This window comes from Mauremys reevesii, linkage group 14, assembly GCF_016161935.1.
Source record: "Mauremys reevesii isolate NIE-2019 linkage group 14, ASM1616193v1, whole genome shotgun sequence".
Taxonomy (NCBI): Eukaryota; Metazoa; Chordata; order Testudines; family Geoemydidae; genus Mauremys; species Mauremys reevesii.
Window position 1 is genome coordinate 14,072,536 of NC_052636.1, and position 18,641 is coordinate 14,091,176.

Below are 18,641 nucleotides of genomic sequence, written 5' to 3' on the forward strand. Positions count from 1 at the left end.
CACCCAGAGCCATACAGTCTCATAACCACACACCCACCAACAGTCATGCACAGATACAGATACAGCCGTACAATCTCATAGTCACACACACACACACACACTGTGGTCGTAGCTGTACAGTCTTAGTCACACAGTCATGGGCTCTTAACTACACCATCCGCAACTACAGCCCTTCATGATTACAGTCACAACAGTACAGTCTCCTCGGCTCTTTCATACCCTAAACTACAGTCATTCACAGTTACAGCCATCAAGATTTAGTCACACATACAGCTACAGTCATTCATAGACACACAAGCTCAGCCACCGTCTCCTAATCTCTCACACAACTACAGTGACTCCATCGTAATCTCTTACCTGTGCAGCCATGCACAACCGACACAGTGTAATTGTGAACGGCTGTAGTTGTGTGTGTGTGGGGGGTGCATAACTAAGAGATTATGACGGTGTCATGTGTGACTGGAGTTGTGTATGAGATTAAGCATCTGCACGGCTGAGACTCTGCGTCTCTGAATGACTGTAGCTGTCCGCGTGACTAAGACTTGACGGCTGTAACTGCGAACGACTGTAGCTTGGCGGGGTGATGAAGAGACTATGACTGGGAGACTGTGTCATAAGAGAGAGACTATGAAGAGAGAGACTAGGCGACTGTGCCGGTTGTGACTGTAATTGTGACCGACTGTAATGATGTGTAGGGAGGTGTAGTTAAGAGCTTATGACCGAATGACTGTAGATGTGTGTGCGACTGTGACTGTACACCTACAACTGGCGTGTGTGTGTGTGTGAGAGAGAGAGAGAGAGAGAGAAAGTGTGACAGATTGTGTGGTTGTGGTTGTATCTCTGAATGACTGTAGCTGGCCATGTGACTAAGAGATTGTCTGTCCGGCTGTGAACGCGCATCTGTGAGCGACTGTAAGGGGTGTCTTAGGAGACTGTACCCCCGTGTCCGCCATTTGCGTGAGCTTGAAACCCTGCTGGGTGTGTTCCCTGCGTCTACACTCAGCCACAACACACAGAACAGGTGCCTCCCCCCCAGGGATGCCCGGGGCTAACACCCAGACACAGGCGACACAGCGACCACAACCCAATTTATTATTATATACAAAATTGGCTACTAAGCGGCTGACGACAAGGCTACCACGGCTCCTGCCGAACGGCGGGAGAACGTGCCCCGAACCGGACTGCGGGCCACGGGCCGGGTCCCGGTGACCGGCTCTAGGTAACTACGGAAGGGACTTTGAATCGACCCCACCCCCACCCCTCCGGGCCAGAGACAGGATGGGCTGACTGGCCAGGACGCCTGGGTTCCGATCCCCTCCCTGATGGACCATAAGCCCCCCCGGTGGCCTCCTTCCTGTCCCCCCCCCAGCAGTGTGTGAAATTGGGGAGCATCCTGGCAGTGGGGGATGGGAAGGGGAATTACTTAATGGGGGTAACGCGCTATTGAAATGTTACACTGCTTATTAGCAAGGGTTATAATTTTTCCCTGAAGTCCCTACCCCAGGAATGGAACCCAGGAGTCCGGATTCCCACCTCCCCCTGCTCTAAGTACCAAGCCGGGGATAGAACCCAGCATCCTGGCTCCCAGCCCCACCTGCTCTAACCACCAGCCCCCACTCCCCTCCCAGAGCCGGGGAGAGAAACCAGGAGTCCTGGCTCCTAGCTCCGCCCCCCGGCTCTAATCCTTCAGACCCCACTCCCTCCCCCAGCTCGGTTAAGGGAATGGGGGTTGGGAGCCAGGCTCCTGGGTTCTCTCCCCGGCTCTGGGAGGGGAGTGGGGGCTGGTGGGTTAGAGCAGGGGGGGCTGGGAGCCAGGACTCCTGGGTTCTCTCCCTGGTGCTGGGAGGGGAGTGGGGGCTGGTGCGTTAGAGCAGGGGGGCTGGGAGCCAGGACACCTGGGTTCTTCCCTGGCTCTGGGAGGGGAGCGGGGGCTGGTGGGTTAGAGCAGGGGGGGCTGGGAGCCAGGACTCCTGGGTTCTCTCCTCATGTCATGCAGCTCTGAGACGGTGGCTGTTGGGGTCACCAAGTCCCGAGTGGGCTGGGAGCAGGGGGGGAGACACCAAGGAGGGGGGAGGCGTGTTCCCCTCCCCCCTTCACAGCAGGAGGCACGTCCCCGATTTGCTGCTGACGCTGTCGGCAGGCGCGTTGGGGTCGAGGTCCCTGGGGACGGTGCCCTTGGCCCCCCACACGTTCAGTTCCCCGAAGACGCCGGTTTCCACCATCTCCTCCTGCCAGGGGATGGGGATGTTGCCGGAGGAGAAGTCGTCGTAGAAAGCCCGGTCCTGCTCGTCCAGCACCACGCCCTTCACCGTGGAGAAGGCGCCCACCTCGCCGATGTCCTTGGCGTAGACCGTCTTGGGGTCGGGCACGAAGGGCGGCTCCACCAGGCCTGGGGGGGTCAGAGCGGGGGGGGCGCGTGGAAACCGGGCTGGGGCGGTGGTAGGGCGTGGGGTGACAGCCCCAGTGCAGAACGCGACCCGGAGTGCACAGCCCAACGCCGGGGACACCACCGCCCCGTTCTCCACCGCGACCACGGCACGCACAACCCAACCCGGGGACACCACTGCCGCGTTCCCTGCCGCAACCACCGCACGCACAACCACGCTGCAACCACCGCACGCACAACCCAACGCCGTGGAAAACACGCCCCGTTCCGCACCGCAACCACTGCATACACAGCTCCACTGCAACCACCGCATGCACAACCCAACCCCGGGGAAAACACCACCCTATTTCCCACCACAATCGCTGCATGCACAACCCAACGCCAGGGACAACACCGCCCCATTCCCCACTGCAACCACCACACGCACAACCCAACCCCGGGGAAAACACCACCCCATTCTCCACCGCGACCACTGCACGCACAACCCAACCTGGGGACACCATTGCCGCATTCCCTGCCGCAACCACCGCACGCACACCCCCACTGCAACCACCGCACGCACAACCCAATGCTGGGGAAAACACCGCCCAGTTCCCCACCGCACACACAACCCAACCCGGGGACACCACCGCCCCTGTTCCCCACCGCAACCAGCACACGCACAACCCTACTGCAACCAGCGCACGCACAACCCAACCCCAGGGACACCACCGCCCCATTTCCCACCGCAATCGCACGCACAACCCAACGCCAGGGACAACACCGCCCCGTTCCCCACTGCAACCATCACACGCACAACCCAACCCCGGGGAAAACACCGTCCCGTTCTCCACCGCAACCACTGCACGCACAACCCAACCTGGGGACACCATTGCCGCATTCCCTGCCGCAACCACCGCACACACACCCCCACTGCAACCACCGCACGCACAACCCAACGCTGGGGAAAACACTGCCCCGTTCTCCACCGCGACCACTGCACGCACAACCCAACCCGGGGACACCACCGCCCCTGTTCCCCACCGCAACCAGCACACGCACAACCCTACTGCAACCAGCGCATGCACAACCCAACCCCAGGGACACCACCGCCCTGTTCCTCACCGCGACCAGCACACGCACAACCCAACCCTATGGACACCACCCACCCAGTGTCCCACTGCATGCACAACTCCACCACAACCACTGCACGCACAACCCCACTGCAACCACCACATGCACAACCCAACCCTATGGACACTACCCACCCAGTTCCCCACCGCAACCACCACACGCACAACCCAACAGCAGGGAAAACACTGCACCATTCCCCACCGCAACCACCGCATGCACCGCACGCACAACCCAACCCCGGAGACACCACCGCCCCGTTCCCCACCGCAACCACCGCACGCACAACCCACCCTGGGGAAAACACTGCCCCGTTCCCCACCACAACCACCACACGCACAACCCAACTCTACGGACACTACCCACCCAGTTCCCCACCGCAACCGCTGCACGCACAACCCAACCCTGCGGACGCCTCAGCCCTGGGGATGGGTTGGGGGGATTCCTCGTCCCAGTTCTGTGGGGGGTTCGGGGGACGGCTAAGGGGTACCCCTCATTCTAGCAGTTGGGATGGGCCTGGGGGGGATCTCTCAGCCCTGGAGGATGGGGGCTGCTCTAGGGGGACGGGTCAGGGGGACCCATTGTCTAAACAATGGAGGAGCTGGGGTGATGGGTTGGGGGGACCCCTCATCCTGGGGGTTGTGGGACTTGGGGAGAACTTTGAGGGGACCTGGGAGGAGCTCCAGGGGAGACGGGTGGGGGGGGTCACCCCGGGACGAGGAGGGGGGGCGTGTTACCTGCCTCCAGCCGGCCCCAGTTCACCTTCTGGAAGAGCGGATGGCCCTTGAGCTGGGCGCACTGGTTGTCCCGGAAGCCCAGGCGGCCGGCGGGCTCCTTGGCCATGAGTCCCTCGCAGGCGGCCCGGCAGGCGGCGCTGAACTTCTCCGAGTATTTCACCGGGTCGTGCAGGATGCGCCGGGTCACCTCCTTGTTCTCCACCTGCGCGGGCGGGCGGGCGGAGGGACGGACGGGTGGGCGCCCCCTTCCTGGGGCCCCCCCTCTCCCCGCCAGCCCCCCGTCAGATCCCCCCTCTCTGCCCTCCCTGCCCCCTTCCTGAGACCCCCCCTCTCCCCGCCAGCCCCCCGGTCAGAGCCCCCCTCTCCGCCCTCCCTGCCCCCTTCCCGGGGCCCCCCCTCTCCCCGCCAGCCCCCCGGTCAGAGCCCCCTCTCCGCCCTCCCTGCCCCTTCCTGAGACCCCCTCTCCCCACCAGCCCCGATCAGAGCCCCCTCTCTGCCCTCCCTGCCCCTTCCTGAGACCCCCTCTCCCCGCCAGCCCCCAGTCAGAGCCCCCTCTCCGCCCTCCCTGCCCCCTTCCTGATACCCCCCTCTCCCCACCAGCCCCGGTCAGAGCCCCCTCTCCGGCCTCCTGCCCCCTTCCTGAGACCCCCTCTCCCCGCCAGCCCCGGTCAGAGCCCCCTCCGCCCTCCCTGTCCCCGGTCAGAGCCCCCTCTCCACCCTCCCTGCCCCCTTCCTGAGACCCCCTCTCCCCACCAGCCCCCGGTCAGAGCCCCCTCTCTGCCCTCCCTGCCCCCTTCCTGAGACCCCCTCTCCCGCCAGCCCCGGTCAGAGCCCCCTCTCCGCCTCCCTGCCCCCTTCCCGGGCCCCCTCTCCCCGCCAGCCCCGGTCAGAGCCCCCTCTCCGCCCTCCTGCCCCCTTCCTGAGACCCCCTCCCCCCAGCCCCCGGTCAGAGCCCCCTCTCCGCCCCTCCCTGCCCCCTTCCTGAGACCTCCCTCTCCCACCAGCCCCGGTCAGAGCCCCCTCTCCGCCCTCCCTGCCCCCTTCCTGAGACCCCCTCCCCCAGCCCCGGTCAGAGCCCCTCTCCGCCCTCCCTGTCCCCGGTCAGAGCCCCCTCTCCACCCTCCTGCCCCTTCCTGAGACCCCCTCTCCGCCAGCCCCCGGTCAGAGCCCCCTCTCCGCCCTCCCTGCCCCCTTCCTGATACCCCCTCTCCCGCCAGCCCCCAATCAGAACCCCTCTCCGCCTCCCTGCCCCCTTCCTGGGGCCCCCTCTCCCGCCAGCCCCCCCAATCAGAACCCCCCTCTCCGCCCTCCCTGCCCCCTTCCTGGGGCCCCCTCACTCCCCGCCAGCCCCCCCAAACAGAGCCCCCCCTCCCAGCCCCCAGGATCCCATTTCCCTCCTCCAGCCCCCTCTCCTCCATCCCCCATCCCCATGGGTTGGGGGACCCCTGGTGCTGGGTTGGGGGCGCTGAGAGGGGTGGGTCAGGGAGACCCCTTGGGCCTTGTCTGGGGGGGATGATTTGGGGGATCCCCTTCATCCCTGGCTCGGGGAGGGGCCTGGGGTGCCCTTGAGAGGTAGCAGGGGGTCCCCATGGTGGGGGGCGGGGGAGGGTCCCCATTTACCTTCTCCCCCCGGCAGCGAAAGGGGCCCTTGGCTTCGATCATCTCATAGAGGGTCACCCCCAGTGTGAAATAATCCACACTCCAGTCGTATTCCTCGTTCTTCAGCAGCTCGGGGGCCATGAACCCTGGGGGGACAGACGGGGTGAGGGACCCCAGCATGGGGGCTGGGGTGGGCTGGAGATGGGGGCAGGGCTAGAGGGGTTGGGGCTGGGAGGCGAGGGGATCTGGGATGGGGGCAGGGCTGGAGGGGTAGGGGACGGGAAGGGAGGAGAGGGGCTGGGAGCTGTGTTGGGGGCTGGGGCTGGAGATTGGAGGATGGGATGGGAGGAGAGGGGCTGGGTGGGGGCTGGGGGCCGGGAGGCGAGGGGATCTGGGATGGGGGCAGGGCTGGAGGGGTGGGGATGAGATGGGGCTGGGGGCTGGAGATTGGAGGATGGGATGGGATGGGAGGAGAGGGGCTGTGTTGGGGGCTGGGGGCTGGGAGGTGAGGGGGAGCTGGGATGGGGGCAGGGCTGGAGGGGTGGGGATGAGATGGGGCTGGGGGCTGGAGATTGGAGGATGGGAGGGGAGGAGGGGCTGGGTTGGGGGCTGGGGGCTGGGAGGTGAGGGGAGCTGGGATGGGGGCAGGGCTGGAGGGGTGGGGATGAGATGGGGCTGGGGGCTGGAGATTGGAGGATGGGAGGAGGAGAGGGGCTGGGTTGGGGGCTGGGGCTGGGATGTGAGGGGATCTGGGATGGGGACCCTGGAAGGGGGCGAGGGGCTGGAGATTGGAGGATGGGAGGGGAGGAGAGGGGCTGGGTTGGGGGCTGGGGCTGGGAGGTGAGGGGAGCTGGGATGGGGGGCAGGGCTGGAGGGGTGGGGATGAGATGGGGCTGGGGCTGGAGATTGGAGGATGGGAGGAGGGGGCTGGGTTGGGGGCTGGGGGCTGGGATGTGAGGGGATCTGGGATGGGGACCCTGGAAGGGGGCGAGGGGCTGGAGATTGGAGGAGGGGAGGGGAGGGGAGGGGCTGGGTTGGGGGCTGGGGGCTGGGAGGCGAGGGGATCTGGGATGGGGACCCTGGAGGGGGCGAGGGGCTGGAGATTGGAGGATGGGAGGAGGAGAGGGGCTGGGTTGGGGGCTGGGGCTGGGAGGTGAGGGGAGCTGGGATGGGGGCAGGGCTGGAGGGGTGGGGATGAGATGGGGCTGGGGGCTGGAGATTGGAGGATGGGAGGAGGGGGCTGGGTTGGGGGCTGGGGCTGGGATGTGAGGGGATCTGGGATGGGGACCCTGGAAGGGGCAGGGGGCTGGAGATTGGAGGAGGGGAGGAGGAGGGGGCTGGGTTGGGGGCTGGGGCTGGGAGGCGAGGGGATCTGGGATGGGGACCCTGGAGAGGGCGAGGGGCTGAGATTGGAGGATGGGAGGAGGAGGAGGGGCTGGGTTGGGGGCTGGGGGCTGGGAGGTGAGGGGAGCTGGGATGGGGGGCAGGGCTGGAGGGGTGGGGATGAGATGGGGCTGGGGCTGGAGATTGGAGGATGGGAGGAGGAGGGGCTGGGTTGGGGGCTGGGGCTGGGAGGTGAGGGGATCTGGGATGGGGACCCTGGAAGGGGCGAGGGGCTGGAGATTGGAGGATGGGATGGGATGGGAGGAGAGGGGGCTGGGTTGGGGGCTGGGGGCTGGGAGGTGAGGGGGAGCTGGGATGGGGGCAGGGCTGGAGGGGTGGGGATGAGATGGGGCTGGGGGGCTGGAGATTGGAGGATGGGAGGAGGAGGAGGGGCTGGGTTGGGGGGCTGGGGGCTGGGATGTGAGGGGGGATCTGGGATGGGGGACGCTGGAAGGGGGGCGAGGGGGCTGGAGATTGGAGGTTGGGTGGGGAGGAGAGGGGGCTGGGTGGGGGGGCTGGGGGCTGGGCGGTGAGGGGAGCTGGGATGGGGGCAGGGCTGGAGGGTGGGGATGAGATGGGGCTGGGGGGGCTGGAGATTGGAGGATGGGAGGGGAGGAGAGGGGGCTGGGTTGGGGGGCTGGGGGCCGGGAGGCGAGGGGGGATCTGGGATGGGGGACCCTGGAGGGGGAACAGAGGAGCCCCGAGGTGAGAGGAGCAGAGGGACCCCCCATTTTGAGGGAGCCGCACCCCACCCACCCCCCGCGCTCACCTGGGGTCCCCGCGTACCCCTTGGTCTTGTCCTTCCCCTCCGGCAGCTCCACCGCCAGCCCGAGGTCCGACAGCCGGACGTGCCCTGGGGAGACCGGAACCGGGGTCAGACGGGCTGGGACAGGACCCCCCCCACTCCCCACGAGACCCTCCCCACACAGACCCCCCTTGGTCCCAGCCCCCCATCTCTGCCATTCCCCTCACTGCCCCCCCAGCCCCACCTCCCCTCCCCGCCCTCAGGCCTTTACCCCCCCCCGGCCGGCTGCCCCCCCGGCCGCGCCCCTCACCCGCGTCGTCCAGCAGCACGTTCTCCGGCTTCAGGTCCCGGTAGATGATGCGGTTCTGGTGCAGGTGCTCCAGGCCGCAGATGATCTGGGCCGTGTAGAAAACGGCCCGAGGCTCCGGGAAACCCGGGTTCTTCTCGTCCATGTTGTAGACGTGGTACCTGGGGGCCGGGGGGGGGCGCGGGACGGTGAGACAGAGACGTGGTACCCGGGGCGGGTGGAGAGGGATGACACGGAGACGTGGTACCTGGGATGGGTGGAGGGGGGATGACATGGAGACACGGTGCCTGGGGTGGGCGGAGGTAGAGGTGACGTGGAGATGTGGTACCTGGGGCGGGCGGAGAGGGAGGTGAGGGGGAGACGCAGTACCTGGGGTGGGCAGAGGGGGAGGTGAGGTGGAGACGCGGTACCCGGGGGGGGCGGAGGGGCCAGAGACGCGGTACGTGGGGTGGGCGGAGGGGGCGGAGACGCAGTACCCGGGCGGGCGGAGGGCCGAGACGGTACCTGGGCGGGCGGAGGGGCCAGAGACGCGGTACCTGGGGCGGCGGAGGGGAGGTGGCGGAGACGCGGTACCGGGCGGGCGGAGGGGGCGGAGACGCGGTACCTGGGCGGGCGGAGGGGAGGTGAGGTGGAGACACGGTACCGGGGGCGGGCGGAGGGGCCGGAGACCCGGAGACACGGTACCCGGGGCGGGCGGAGCGGGAGGTGAGGCGGAGACGTGGTACCTGGGGCGGGCGGAGGGGGAGGTGAGGCAGAGACGCGGTACCTGGGGCGGGTGGAGGGAGCGGAGACGCGGTACCCGGGGCGGGCGGAGGGGGAGGTGACACTGGAGACGCGGTACCCGGGGTGGGCGGAGGGGGGAGGTGACGCGGAGACGCGGTACCTGGGGTGGGCGGAGGGGAGGTGACACGGAGACGCGCTACCTGGGGCGGGCGGAGGGGCGGAGACGTGGTACCAGTGGTGGGCGGAGGGGGAGATGAGGTGGAGACACGGTCTCTGGGGTGGGCGGAGGGGCCGGAGATGTGGTACCTGGGGCGGGCGGAGGGGGAGGTGACACGGAGACGCGGTACCGGGGGTGGGCGGAGGGGGAGGTGAGGCGGAGACGCGGTACCTGGGGCGGGCGGAGGGGGCGGAGACGCGGAGCCGGGGGTGGGGGGTGGGGGAGGTGACGCGGAGACGCGGTACCTGGGGCGGGCCGAGGGGCGGGAGACGCGGTACGTGGGGCGGGCGGGGGGGGAGGTGAGGCGGAGACGCGGTACCTGGGGCGGGCGGAGGGGGAGGTGAGACAGAGACGCGGTACGTGGGGCGGGCGGAGGGGGAGGTGAGGCGGAGACGCGGTACCTGGGGCGGGCGGAGGGGGAGGTGAGGCGGAGACGCGGTACCTGGGGCGGGCGGAGGGGGACGTGACACGGAGACGCGGTACCTGGGGCGGGAGGTGAGGCGGAGACGCGGTACCTGGGGTGGGCGGAGGGGGAGGTGACACAGAGGATCCCAGGGGTGGGGGTTAGGTGGATCCCGAGGATGGGGGCGTGTGGCCAGGACACGGGAGCTGCGCTCAGGGGACCCTGCACCCTGAGAGTCAGCGTTCGCCTCGGTGGCTCATGGGAGTGGTAGTTAAGGTGCCTCGAACCCCCTTCTCTTCTCTGGCCGGGGGGTGCCACTGCGGGACTACATCTCCCATGATGCATCACAGCCCGGGCCCGGGCATGGCAGTGCATCATGGGAGATGTAGTCTGGCTGGGGTGGGGCCTGGCGTGGAGAGGAGAACAGGGACCTAACGCGATTGACCCACAACTCCCTTGAGGCGCCGCACGCTCCCCTCACAGCGAGGGGAGGCAGTGCCCCATGGGAGCGCCTGGCCAGGGTGCATCATGGGAGATGTAGTCCTGCCAGGGAGAAGACGGGGGACATGATGCATGATGGGGGGGGGGATAGACGGACGGATGGAGAGGGAGGAGGGGGGGCGGACCCAGAAAGGGATTGTCCCGAGCCCCATGTTACAGCCCCCACGCAGGGTGGGGCGCAGAGGGCCCCCCCCCACACCCCGCCCCCCCCTCACCTGAGGTCGCCGCCGTTCATGAGCGTCATCACCAGACACAGGTCCAGCTTGGTCTGGAAGGCGTAGGCCAGCGTGACGATGAACCGGCTGTGAACCTTGGCCAGGATCCGCTTCTCCACGATGGCCCCCTGGCGGGGAGCGCAGAGGGGGGGGCGGGTCAGCTCGCCCCCCCCCCCCCGCGGCGCGGGGGAGTCGCCACCCGCAGCGCAGGGCATAGGACACGCGGGCGGGAGGGGCTGGTCCGTCGCCAAGCCGCGCAGGGGTCGGGTGGGGCTCGGGGAGCGAGGCAATGGGGGTGGGGGGATGGAGGGAGGGTGTGGGGATGGAGGAGGGTGTGGGGAGGGCAGAAGGAGGGGGTGGGGATGGGGATGAATTTAGGGTGTGGAGGATGGAGGGTCTGGGGGCGGGCGGGGGATGCCGGATTCCCCCCATACGGGCCGGCGTGGGCGGGGGGGGGGCTGGCGCTGACCCCACCCGACCCCCTGAGCCCGGCGCCGCCTTCCAGGGAATCGCGCCCGGATTAGAGACGCTAATTTGCTTGGACGGAAATAACCCCGGGGGGGGGGGGTCATCCCGGGGCCGGATGTGTGTGTGTGTGTTTGGGTGTGTGTGTGTGATGCTGTGTGGGGGTCTGTTTGTGTGTAGGAGATCGTGGGGGGGAGTGTGTGTGTGTGTGTGTGTGATTCTAGCCCTGTGTGTGTCAAACTGTGTGTGGCTTTGTGTGTGCGTGTGAGAGAGAGAGAGTCTGTGTGTGTGAGTCAGGCTGTGTGTGTGTGCGCACGCATGTGAGGCGAAGGGTGTGTGTGTGACACCCTGTGCATGTGGGTCTGTTTGTGTGTGAGAGATTGTGGCGGGGCTCTGTGTGTGTGATTCAACCCCTGTGTGTGTCAAGCTGTGTGTGGCTTTGTGTGTGTGTGCTGGTCTGTGTGTGTGTGTATGTCAGTCTCTGTGTGTGTGTTTGTATGTGTGTGTGTGTGTGAGTCTGTGTGTGTGAGTCTGTGTGTGTGTGTGTGTGTGTGTGTGTGTGTGTGAGGCTGTGTGTGTGTGTGTCTGTGTATGTCAGGCTGTGTGTGTGTGTGTGTGTGTGTGTGGAGGGATGAGTCTAATCCCAGGGCTTCCACTGGCCTGCTAAGCGGGGAGCTCTCTCTCTCGCGCACACACACACACACACACACACACACACACACACACACACACACACACACACACTCATTCGCACTCCGCCTCACACAGCCTGCACCTTCCCCCCCCCTGCCTCTCCCAGCCACCCCACCCCCAAACGGTCACCCCCAAACTCAGAACCCCCAAACCTCCCGCCCACCGCTCCTCAACCCTGCGCCCCCAAACGCCAGCCCGGGCTGAGCCCCAAACCCTGCCCCTTAGAAACAAAATTGTTCTGATGTCGCTGATACAAAGGGGGGGGGGGCACAGATCCCCCCCACTGGCCCCCACTCCCCTCCCAGAGCCGGGGAGAGAACCCAGGAGTCCTGGCTCCCAGCCCCCCCTGCTCTAACCCACCCGCCCCCACTCCCCTCCCCGAGCCGGGGAGAGAACCCAGGAGTCCTGGCTACCGGCCCCTGCTCTAACCCACCAGCCCCTCCTCCCAGAGCCGGGGAGAGAACCCAGGAGTCCTGGCTCCCAGCCCCCCCTGCTCTAACCCACCAGCCCCTACTCCTCTCCCAGCACCGGGGAGAGAACCCAGGAGTCCTGGCTCCCAGCCCCCGCTGCTTTAACCATTACCCCTCACTCCCTTCCCAGAGCCGGGGAGAGAACCCAGGAGTCCTGGCTCCCAGCCCCTGCTGCTCTAACCCACCAGCCCCCCTCCCCTCCCAGAGCCGGGGAGAGAACCCAGGCGTCCTGCCCCGCCCTTGCCTCGTATCCGTTGCGTTTCTTCAGCCGCTTCTTGTTGAGTTTCTTGTTGGCGTACATCTTGCCGGTGGCCCGCATCTGGCAGGCGCAGACCTCGCCGAAGCCGCCCTTGCCCAGCACGCGGAAGTCCAGGAACCACTCGTCCGTCACGCTCTGCCCCTCCAGCCACTTGAACTGGAGGAAGCGGGAGAAGCACAAGCTCTCCTTGAAGCCGGCCCAGGCCCGGGCCTCCAGGTGCCGCAGGAGCTCCCCTTCGGCCTCCCGGAAGAGGTCCGCCCGGCCGTGCCGGGCGTCCGCCTTGGCCCTGGCCACCGTCTCCTCCTCCAGGAAGGCGCAGAAGGTCGCGGAGGCCACGTCGAAGAAACGGTTGACGGTCTCCTGCGCCGCCCGGGGCCGGGCGGCCTCCTCGGCCGCGGCGTAGCCCTCCACGCTCTTCCAGAGGCCGCCGGCCGCGGCCAACGGCTCCTGCTCCTCCAGGAACTGCTGGAAGAGCCGCTTGCCGATGGGCTGCCGGAGGCAGACGCCGGCGAAGTCCAGGTCCGGCCGGGCCCGGAGGTGGGCGCACTGGCTGATGTGGGGCAGCTTGAGGCGGGCCCGCAGCTTCCGGTCCCGGGCGGCGGAGGCGGCCTCGGCGCCGCCCCGGGCCGAGACGTAGGCCGAGTTGGCCACCACCGTCTCCAGGCCGCCGATGTCCATGGCGGGGGCAACCTGGCGGGGGGGCAGGAGAGGCCGGGAGCGTGAGGTGGGGTCTAGGGAAGGGAGCGGATCTGCACCTCTGGGCACATCTGGTGGCTGTCGATCCCCCCCCCCCCACCTCAGGCATCTGGAGAGGTGGCCTCCGCGGGGGTCCCAGCTGCCCCGCACATCTGGACACCCCCTCCGCCACATCTGGACAGCCTGATCCATCTGTACTCCCCTATCTGGAGGGTCTCCCCGCCCCACCCCCTCCCCTGGGGCCAGGGGCTCCCCACACATCTGGACCCTAGACACATAACCCCCCCTTCCTGCCACAAGCCGCACCCCTGGGGGGACAGCAATCCCAGCTGTGCACGGGGGCTCCCCCCCCCCAGCCACATCTGGACAGCCTGATCCATCTCTACTCCCATATCTGGAGAGTCTCCCCCACCATCCCTGGGGCCAGGGGCTCCCCACACATCTGGGCCCTAGACACATAAGCCCCCCCTTTCCTGCCACAAGCCCCACCCCTGGGGGGACAGCAATCCCAGCTGTGCACGGGGGCTCCCCCTCCCCCCGCCACATCTGGACAGGCTACGCTCGTGTTTGCACGCCCGTTTGCACGAGCGTCGGTGTGCGCCTGGCTCGGCAACGCAGGTATTGCTCCATCCATCGATTTGTTTTGCTCGCGCGGGTGAGCGGGGGCAGGCGTGTGTTTTCCGGGGGCAGTGCGTGTGCTCACACGCGCCCGGGTTTGCACGGCGTGTCTATTCCACAGGCTGGTGCGCGTGTGGCGGTGGCACGTGCGATTGCGCGTGCGGCGCGTTGGGGTCTTTCCCCCTGGGTCCGCAGGTCTGGGCGGGGCCTGGGGTTGCACCCTCGCGTGTCAGCGCACGTGGGTCCGGGTTTGCAGGGCACAGGTTTCTGGAGGAGTGTGCTTGGCGGGAGGGTGCGCACGTCTCCGTGCGAGGACACACTTGTGTGCACTATGGAGCTATGTAGGGCGTTCGTGCACACACCGGGGCACGGATCTATTCAGCACACGCGGGTGAACAGTTCGCGGTGAGCTCCCGCACGCGGCGCACCCCCAAAACCTAAGACCTCCTTGCGTCAAACGAAGGCTGGGTGTGGGGGGGGGCCGACTGGCCCCAGCGCTCCCAGAATTCCCTGCGGCCTGATCAGCCCCCCGGCTCTGGGGGTCACCCGGGGACCTGATCTCGGGGGCGGGGGGGGGGGAATCCAAAGCTCTGTTAATCTGTGCGGCGTGTAAGCTGATTTCACGGCCACTAGTGCGACTCGCACTAGCCCGCCCCCCTGCCCCTGGCCGGAGGGCACGGGCGTGTCACATCAGTGGGGGCCCGGAGCAGGACTGTCCCCCCCACCCCGCGCCCCACAATGCAGTGATAACACTATGGGGTATCTCTCAAGCCCCCGTGCAATCTCCCCCAGAGCCTCCCCATCCATCTGCCCCTGCCCACCCCCTCACAGCCACCTCCCCTCCTGCGCCCGCCCCACAGACTCCTCCTGCCCCCAGAGAGACCTGCCCCACCCCCTTACAGCCACCTCCCCTCCTGCGACAGCCCCACAGCCTCCCCCTCCCCCGAGAGACCTCCCCACCCCTCACAGCCACCTCCCCTCCTGCGCCTGCCCCACAGCCTCCTCCTACCCCACAGAGACCTGCCCACCCCTCACAGCCACCTCCTCCTGCGCCCACCCACAGCCTCCCCTGCCCCACAGAGACCTGCCCCACCCCTCACAGCCACCTCCCCTCCTGTGCCTGCCCCACAGCCTCCCCCTCCCCACAGAGACCTGCCCCACCCCTCACAGCCACCTCCCCTCCTGCGCCCGCCCCACAGCCTCCCCTGCCCCACAGAGACCTGCCCCACCCCTCACAGCCACCTCCCTCCTGCGCCTGCCCCACAGCCTCCCCTCCCCACAGAGAGACCTGCCCCACCCCTCACAGCCACCTCCTCCTGCGACAGCCCCACAGCCTCTCCCTCCCCCGAGACCTGCCCACCCCTCACAGCCACCTCCCTCCTGCGCCTGCCCCACAGCCTCCCCCTCCCCACAGAGACCTGCCCCACCCCTCACAGCCACCTCCTCCTGCGACCGCCCCACAGCCTCCCCTCCCCAGAGACCTGCCCACCCCTCACAGCCACCTCCCTCCTGCGCCCGCCCCACAGCCTCCCCTCCCCACAGAGACCTCCCCCCCCTCACAGCCACCTCCTCCTGTGCCCGCCCCACAGCCTCCTCCTGCCCCAGAGAGACCTCCCACCCCTCACAGACACCTCCCTCCTGCGCCCGCCCCACAGCCTCCCCTGCCCCACAGAGAGACCTGCCCCACCCCTCACAGCCACCTCCCCTCCTGCGCCTGCCCCACAGCCTCCCCTGCCCCACAGAGACCTGCCCACCCCTCACAGCCACCTCCTCCTGCGCCCACCCCACAGCCTCCCCTGCCCCACAGAGAGACCTGCCCCACCCCTCACAGCCACCTCCCCTCCTGCGACCGCCCCACAGCCTCCCCTCCCCACAGAGACCTGCCCCACCCCTCACAGCCACCTCCTCCTCCTGCGACCGCCCCACAGCCTCCCCTGCCCCACAGAGAGACCTGCCCACCCCTCACAGCCACCTCCTCCTCCTGCGCCTGCCCCACAGCCTCCCCTCCTCACAGAGAGACCTGCCCACCCCTCACCGCCACCTCCTCCTGCGACCGCCCCACAGCCTCCTCCTGCCCCACAGAGACCTGCCCCACCCCACTGACTCCTCCACTGACCTCTCCCCACACCCACCCCTCCCCAAATGTCTCCAACCCTCCTCCTCCTCCTCCTCCTCCTCCCCCACCGACACCGACCCTTCCCCACTCCCTCTCAACCACCTCTCCCTCCTCCCCATCCCCACCCTTTCTTTCCCCATAGTCACTTCCTCCCCTACTACCCCTCTACCTTACCCCCAGACCCTCATCCCACCCTAGCCCCACGGCCCCCTCCCATCCCCTGGTTGCCCCCACATGGTCCTATTCACCCCTTCACCCCCTCCCCTAACTGTCCAGCCACTCCCTCCCTACCCCCAACTGACCCTCTCTTAAAGGAGCACCCCAATATGGCATGGGGGGGGCAGACAGTGACACACAGACCCCCACTCACTCCCCCACCCCAGAGTCCCCACGGGACTTACGGGACAGGATCAGCCGAAGCAGGAGGGGGCTGCGTCCGGGGCGGGGTCCTGGCTGCCCCCCCCCAGGGGTTCACTCCACGCTGGCCGGCCGGGCCCGAGTGCCGGGCACCGCGGGCATGGCTGCCCCCCCCCCCCGCCCCAGCCCCGCCGCCCGCGCCCGGCTCTGGGAATTAGCTCCGGGGCCAGGCAATCCGCCCAGGGCGACATTAGCGCCCCAGATTAGCTGCCGGGGGCCCCGGGGCCTGTCAACGGCCATTAGCCAAATCCCTTCTGGCCAGCTTGGGGGGATCAAAGGGCACCGGCCAGCCCTGCAGGGGGCGGTAAGCACCCTTCCCTCCTGCCACTGGGAGAGAACCCAGGAGTCCGGGCTCCCAACGCCCCCCTCCAACCCACCAGCCCCCATTCCCTTCCCAGAGCCGGGGAGAGAACCCAGGAGTCCTGGCTCCCAACCTCCCCCACCTCCATCCCACCAGCCCCCATTCCCCTCCCAGAGCCCGGGAGAGAACCCAGGAGTCCTGGCTCCCAGCCTCCCCTGCTCTAATCCACCAGCCCCCACTCCCCTCCCAGAGCCGGGGAGAGAACCCAGGAGTCCTGGCTCCCAGCCTCCCCTGCTCTAACCACCAGCCCCCACTCCCCTCCCAGAGCCAGGGAGAGAACCCAGGAGTCCTGGCTCCCAGCCCCTCCTGCTCTAACCCTCCAGCCCCCACTCCCCTCCCAGAGCTGGGGAGAGAACCCAGGAGTCCTGGCTCCCAGCCCCCTGCTCTAACCACCAGCCCCACTCCTCCCAGAGCCAGGAGAGAACCCAGGAGTCCTGGCTCCCAACCCACCCCCAACCCACCAGCCCCCATTCCTCCCAGAACCGGGAGAGAACCCAGGTGTCCTGGCCCCCACCCCCCCTGCTCTACCCACCCGCCCCCACTCCCCTCCCAGAGCCAGGGAGAGAACCCAGGAGTCCTGGCTCCCAGCCCCCCCTGCTCTAACCCACCAGCCCCCACTCCCCTCCCAGAGCCCAGTCCCTGCTCTAACCATTTGACCCTGCTGCCTTTGCCCATGAGTGTCCGGGACCGGGGCAGAGCCGGCTGCGGGCATGACTTGGGGGTCCCCCCTCGCCCTGATGTGGGGTGGGAGGTGTCACCCCTCCCCCCGCCCCACATACACTCACAGCCCCTGCAGCGTAGGCTGGGCGCAGTTCCGCCCTCCGCCGCACGGGGGCGCCTGTTCCCCACCCGCCGCGCAATGCACCTGCGAAGCCAAGGCCGCCCCCTCTGGTGAGGGGAGGGGCACAGGCCTGGGGGGAGCGGGGGGGCCGGGAGCAGCTGGCCCTGGGGCTGCCGGGACTGAACCGGTTCCAAGACCAAACAACAGCTCTAAGAAAAGCAGCTGGTTACCTGGGAGCCGGGAGGGCTCGTCACAACCTCCCCCCCCCACCCCCGCTGTCCCCATGGAACCCAGGAGTCCGGGCTCCCACCCCCCTCTCCTCCCCGAGCTGGGGAGAGAACCCAGGAGTCCTGGCTCCCAGCGCCCCCTGCTCTAACCCACCAGCCCCCACTCCCCTCCCAGAGCCGGGGAGAGAACCCAGGAGTCCTGGCTCCCAGCGCCCCCTGCTCTCACCCACCAGCCCCCACTCCCCTCCCAGAGCCGGGGAGAGAACCCAGGAGTCCTGGCTCCCAGCCGCCCCTGCTCTAACCCACCAGCCCCCACTGCCCTCCCAGAGCCGGGGAGAGAACCCAGGAGTCCTGGCTCCCAGCCTACTCTGCTCTCACCCACCAGCCCCCACTCCCCACCCAGCGCCGGGGAGAGAACCCAGGAGTCCGGGCTCCCAGCGCCCCCTGCTCTCACCCACCAGCCCCCACTCCCCTCCCAGAGCCGGGGAGAGAACCCAGGAGTCCTGGCTCCCAGTCCCCCCTACTCCCCACCCCAGCCCCTACTCCCCCTCCCAGAACTGGGGAGAGAACCCAGGAGTCCTGGCTCCCAGCCCCCACTCCCCTCCCACCGCTTTGTGAAAAAACCATCGCCTAGACCCTAGGCCCTGAACCGACAAATGTTTAATCGTTGTTGTATCTGTAGGCAACACAATGGCCCCAGTGGAGTGACTCAAGATTCACAACTGGGTGAGCAAGGGGGAACCGGCCACAGCGGAGTGACTCCGGAGTGACTCCCCCTTGGCAGTGGGGTTGGCGAGGGGGAACCGGCCCCGGTGGAGTGACTCCGGAGTGACTCCCGATTGGCAGTGGGGTTGGCGAGGGGGAACCGGCCCCGGTGGAGTGACTCCGGAGTGACTCCCGATTGGCAGAGGGGTTGGCGAGGGGGAACTGGCCCCAGTGGAGTGACTCCGGAGTGACTCCCGATCGGCAGTGGGGTTGGCGAGGGGGAACCGGCCCCGGTGGAGTGACTCCCGATCGGCAGTGGGGTTGGCGAGGGGGAACCGGCCCCGGTGGAGTGACTCCAGAGTGACTCCCGATTGGCAGTGGGGTTGGCGAGGGGGAACCGGCCCCGGTGGAGTGCCTCCCGATTGGCAGTGGGGTTGGCGAGGGGGAACCGGCCCCAGTGGAGTGACTCTGGATTGGCAGTGGGGTTAGCGAGGGGGAACCGGCCCC

General features: G+C 67.8%; 1 protein-coding gene across 1 annotated transcript; it reads right to left on the minus strand.

Annotated features, from left to right (window-relative positions):
* Positions 1-2,013: 2,013 nt before the first annotated feature.
* On the minus strand, positions 2,014-12,891 carry GRK1 (G protein-coupled receptor kinase 1). Its single transcript, XM_039500023.1, has 7 exons — positions 12,199-12,891; positions 10,327-10,454; positions 8,271-8,428; positions 7,985-8,068; positions 5,854-5,978; positions 4,234-4,435; positions 2,014-2,389 (listed from the first exon to the last, which is right to left on the minus strand). The coding sequence occupies exons 1-7, from the start codon at positions 12,889-12,891 to the stop codon at positions 2,094-2,096; spliced, it is 1,686 nt and encodes a 561-aa protein (XP_039355957.1). The 3' UTR covers positions 2,014-2,093.
* Positions 12,892-18,641: the final 5,750 nt, after the last annotated feature.

Bases quoted from the DNA above. Each gene is read 5' to 3' on its own strand.
- GRK1 (XM_039500023.1), bottom strand. From the start codon at position 12,891: ATGGACATCGGCGGCCTGGAGACGGTGGTGGCCAACTCGGCCTACGTC. The intron at 4,436-5,853 runs GTAAATGGGGAC...CCGCCCGCGCAG, and splicing joins TTCGCTGCCGGGGGGAGAAG to GTGGAGAACAAGGAGGTGAC. The intron at 2,390-4,233 runs GTAACACGCCCC...TGACCCCCCCAG, and splicing joins CTGGGGCCGGCTGGAGGCAG to GCCTGGTGGAGCCGCCCTTC.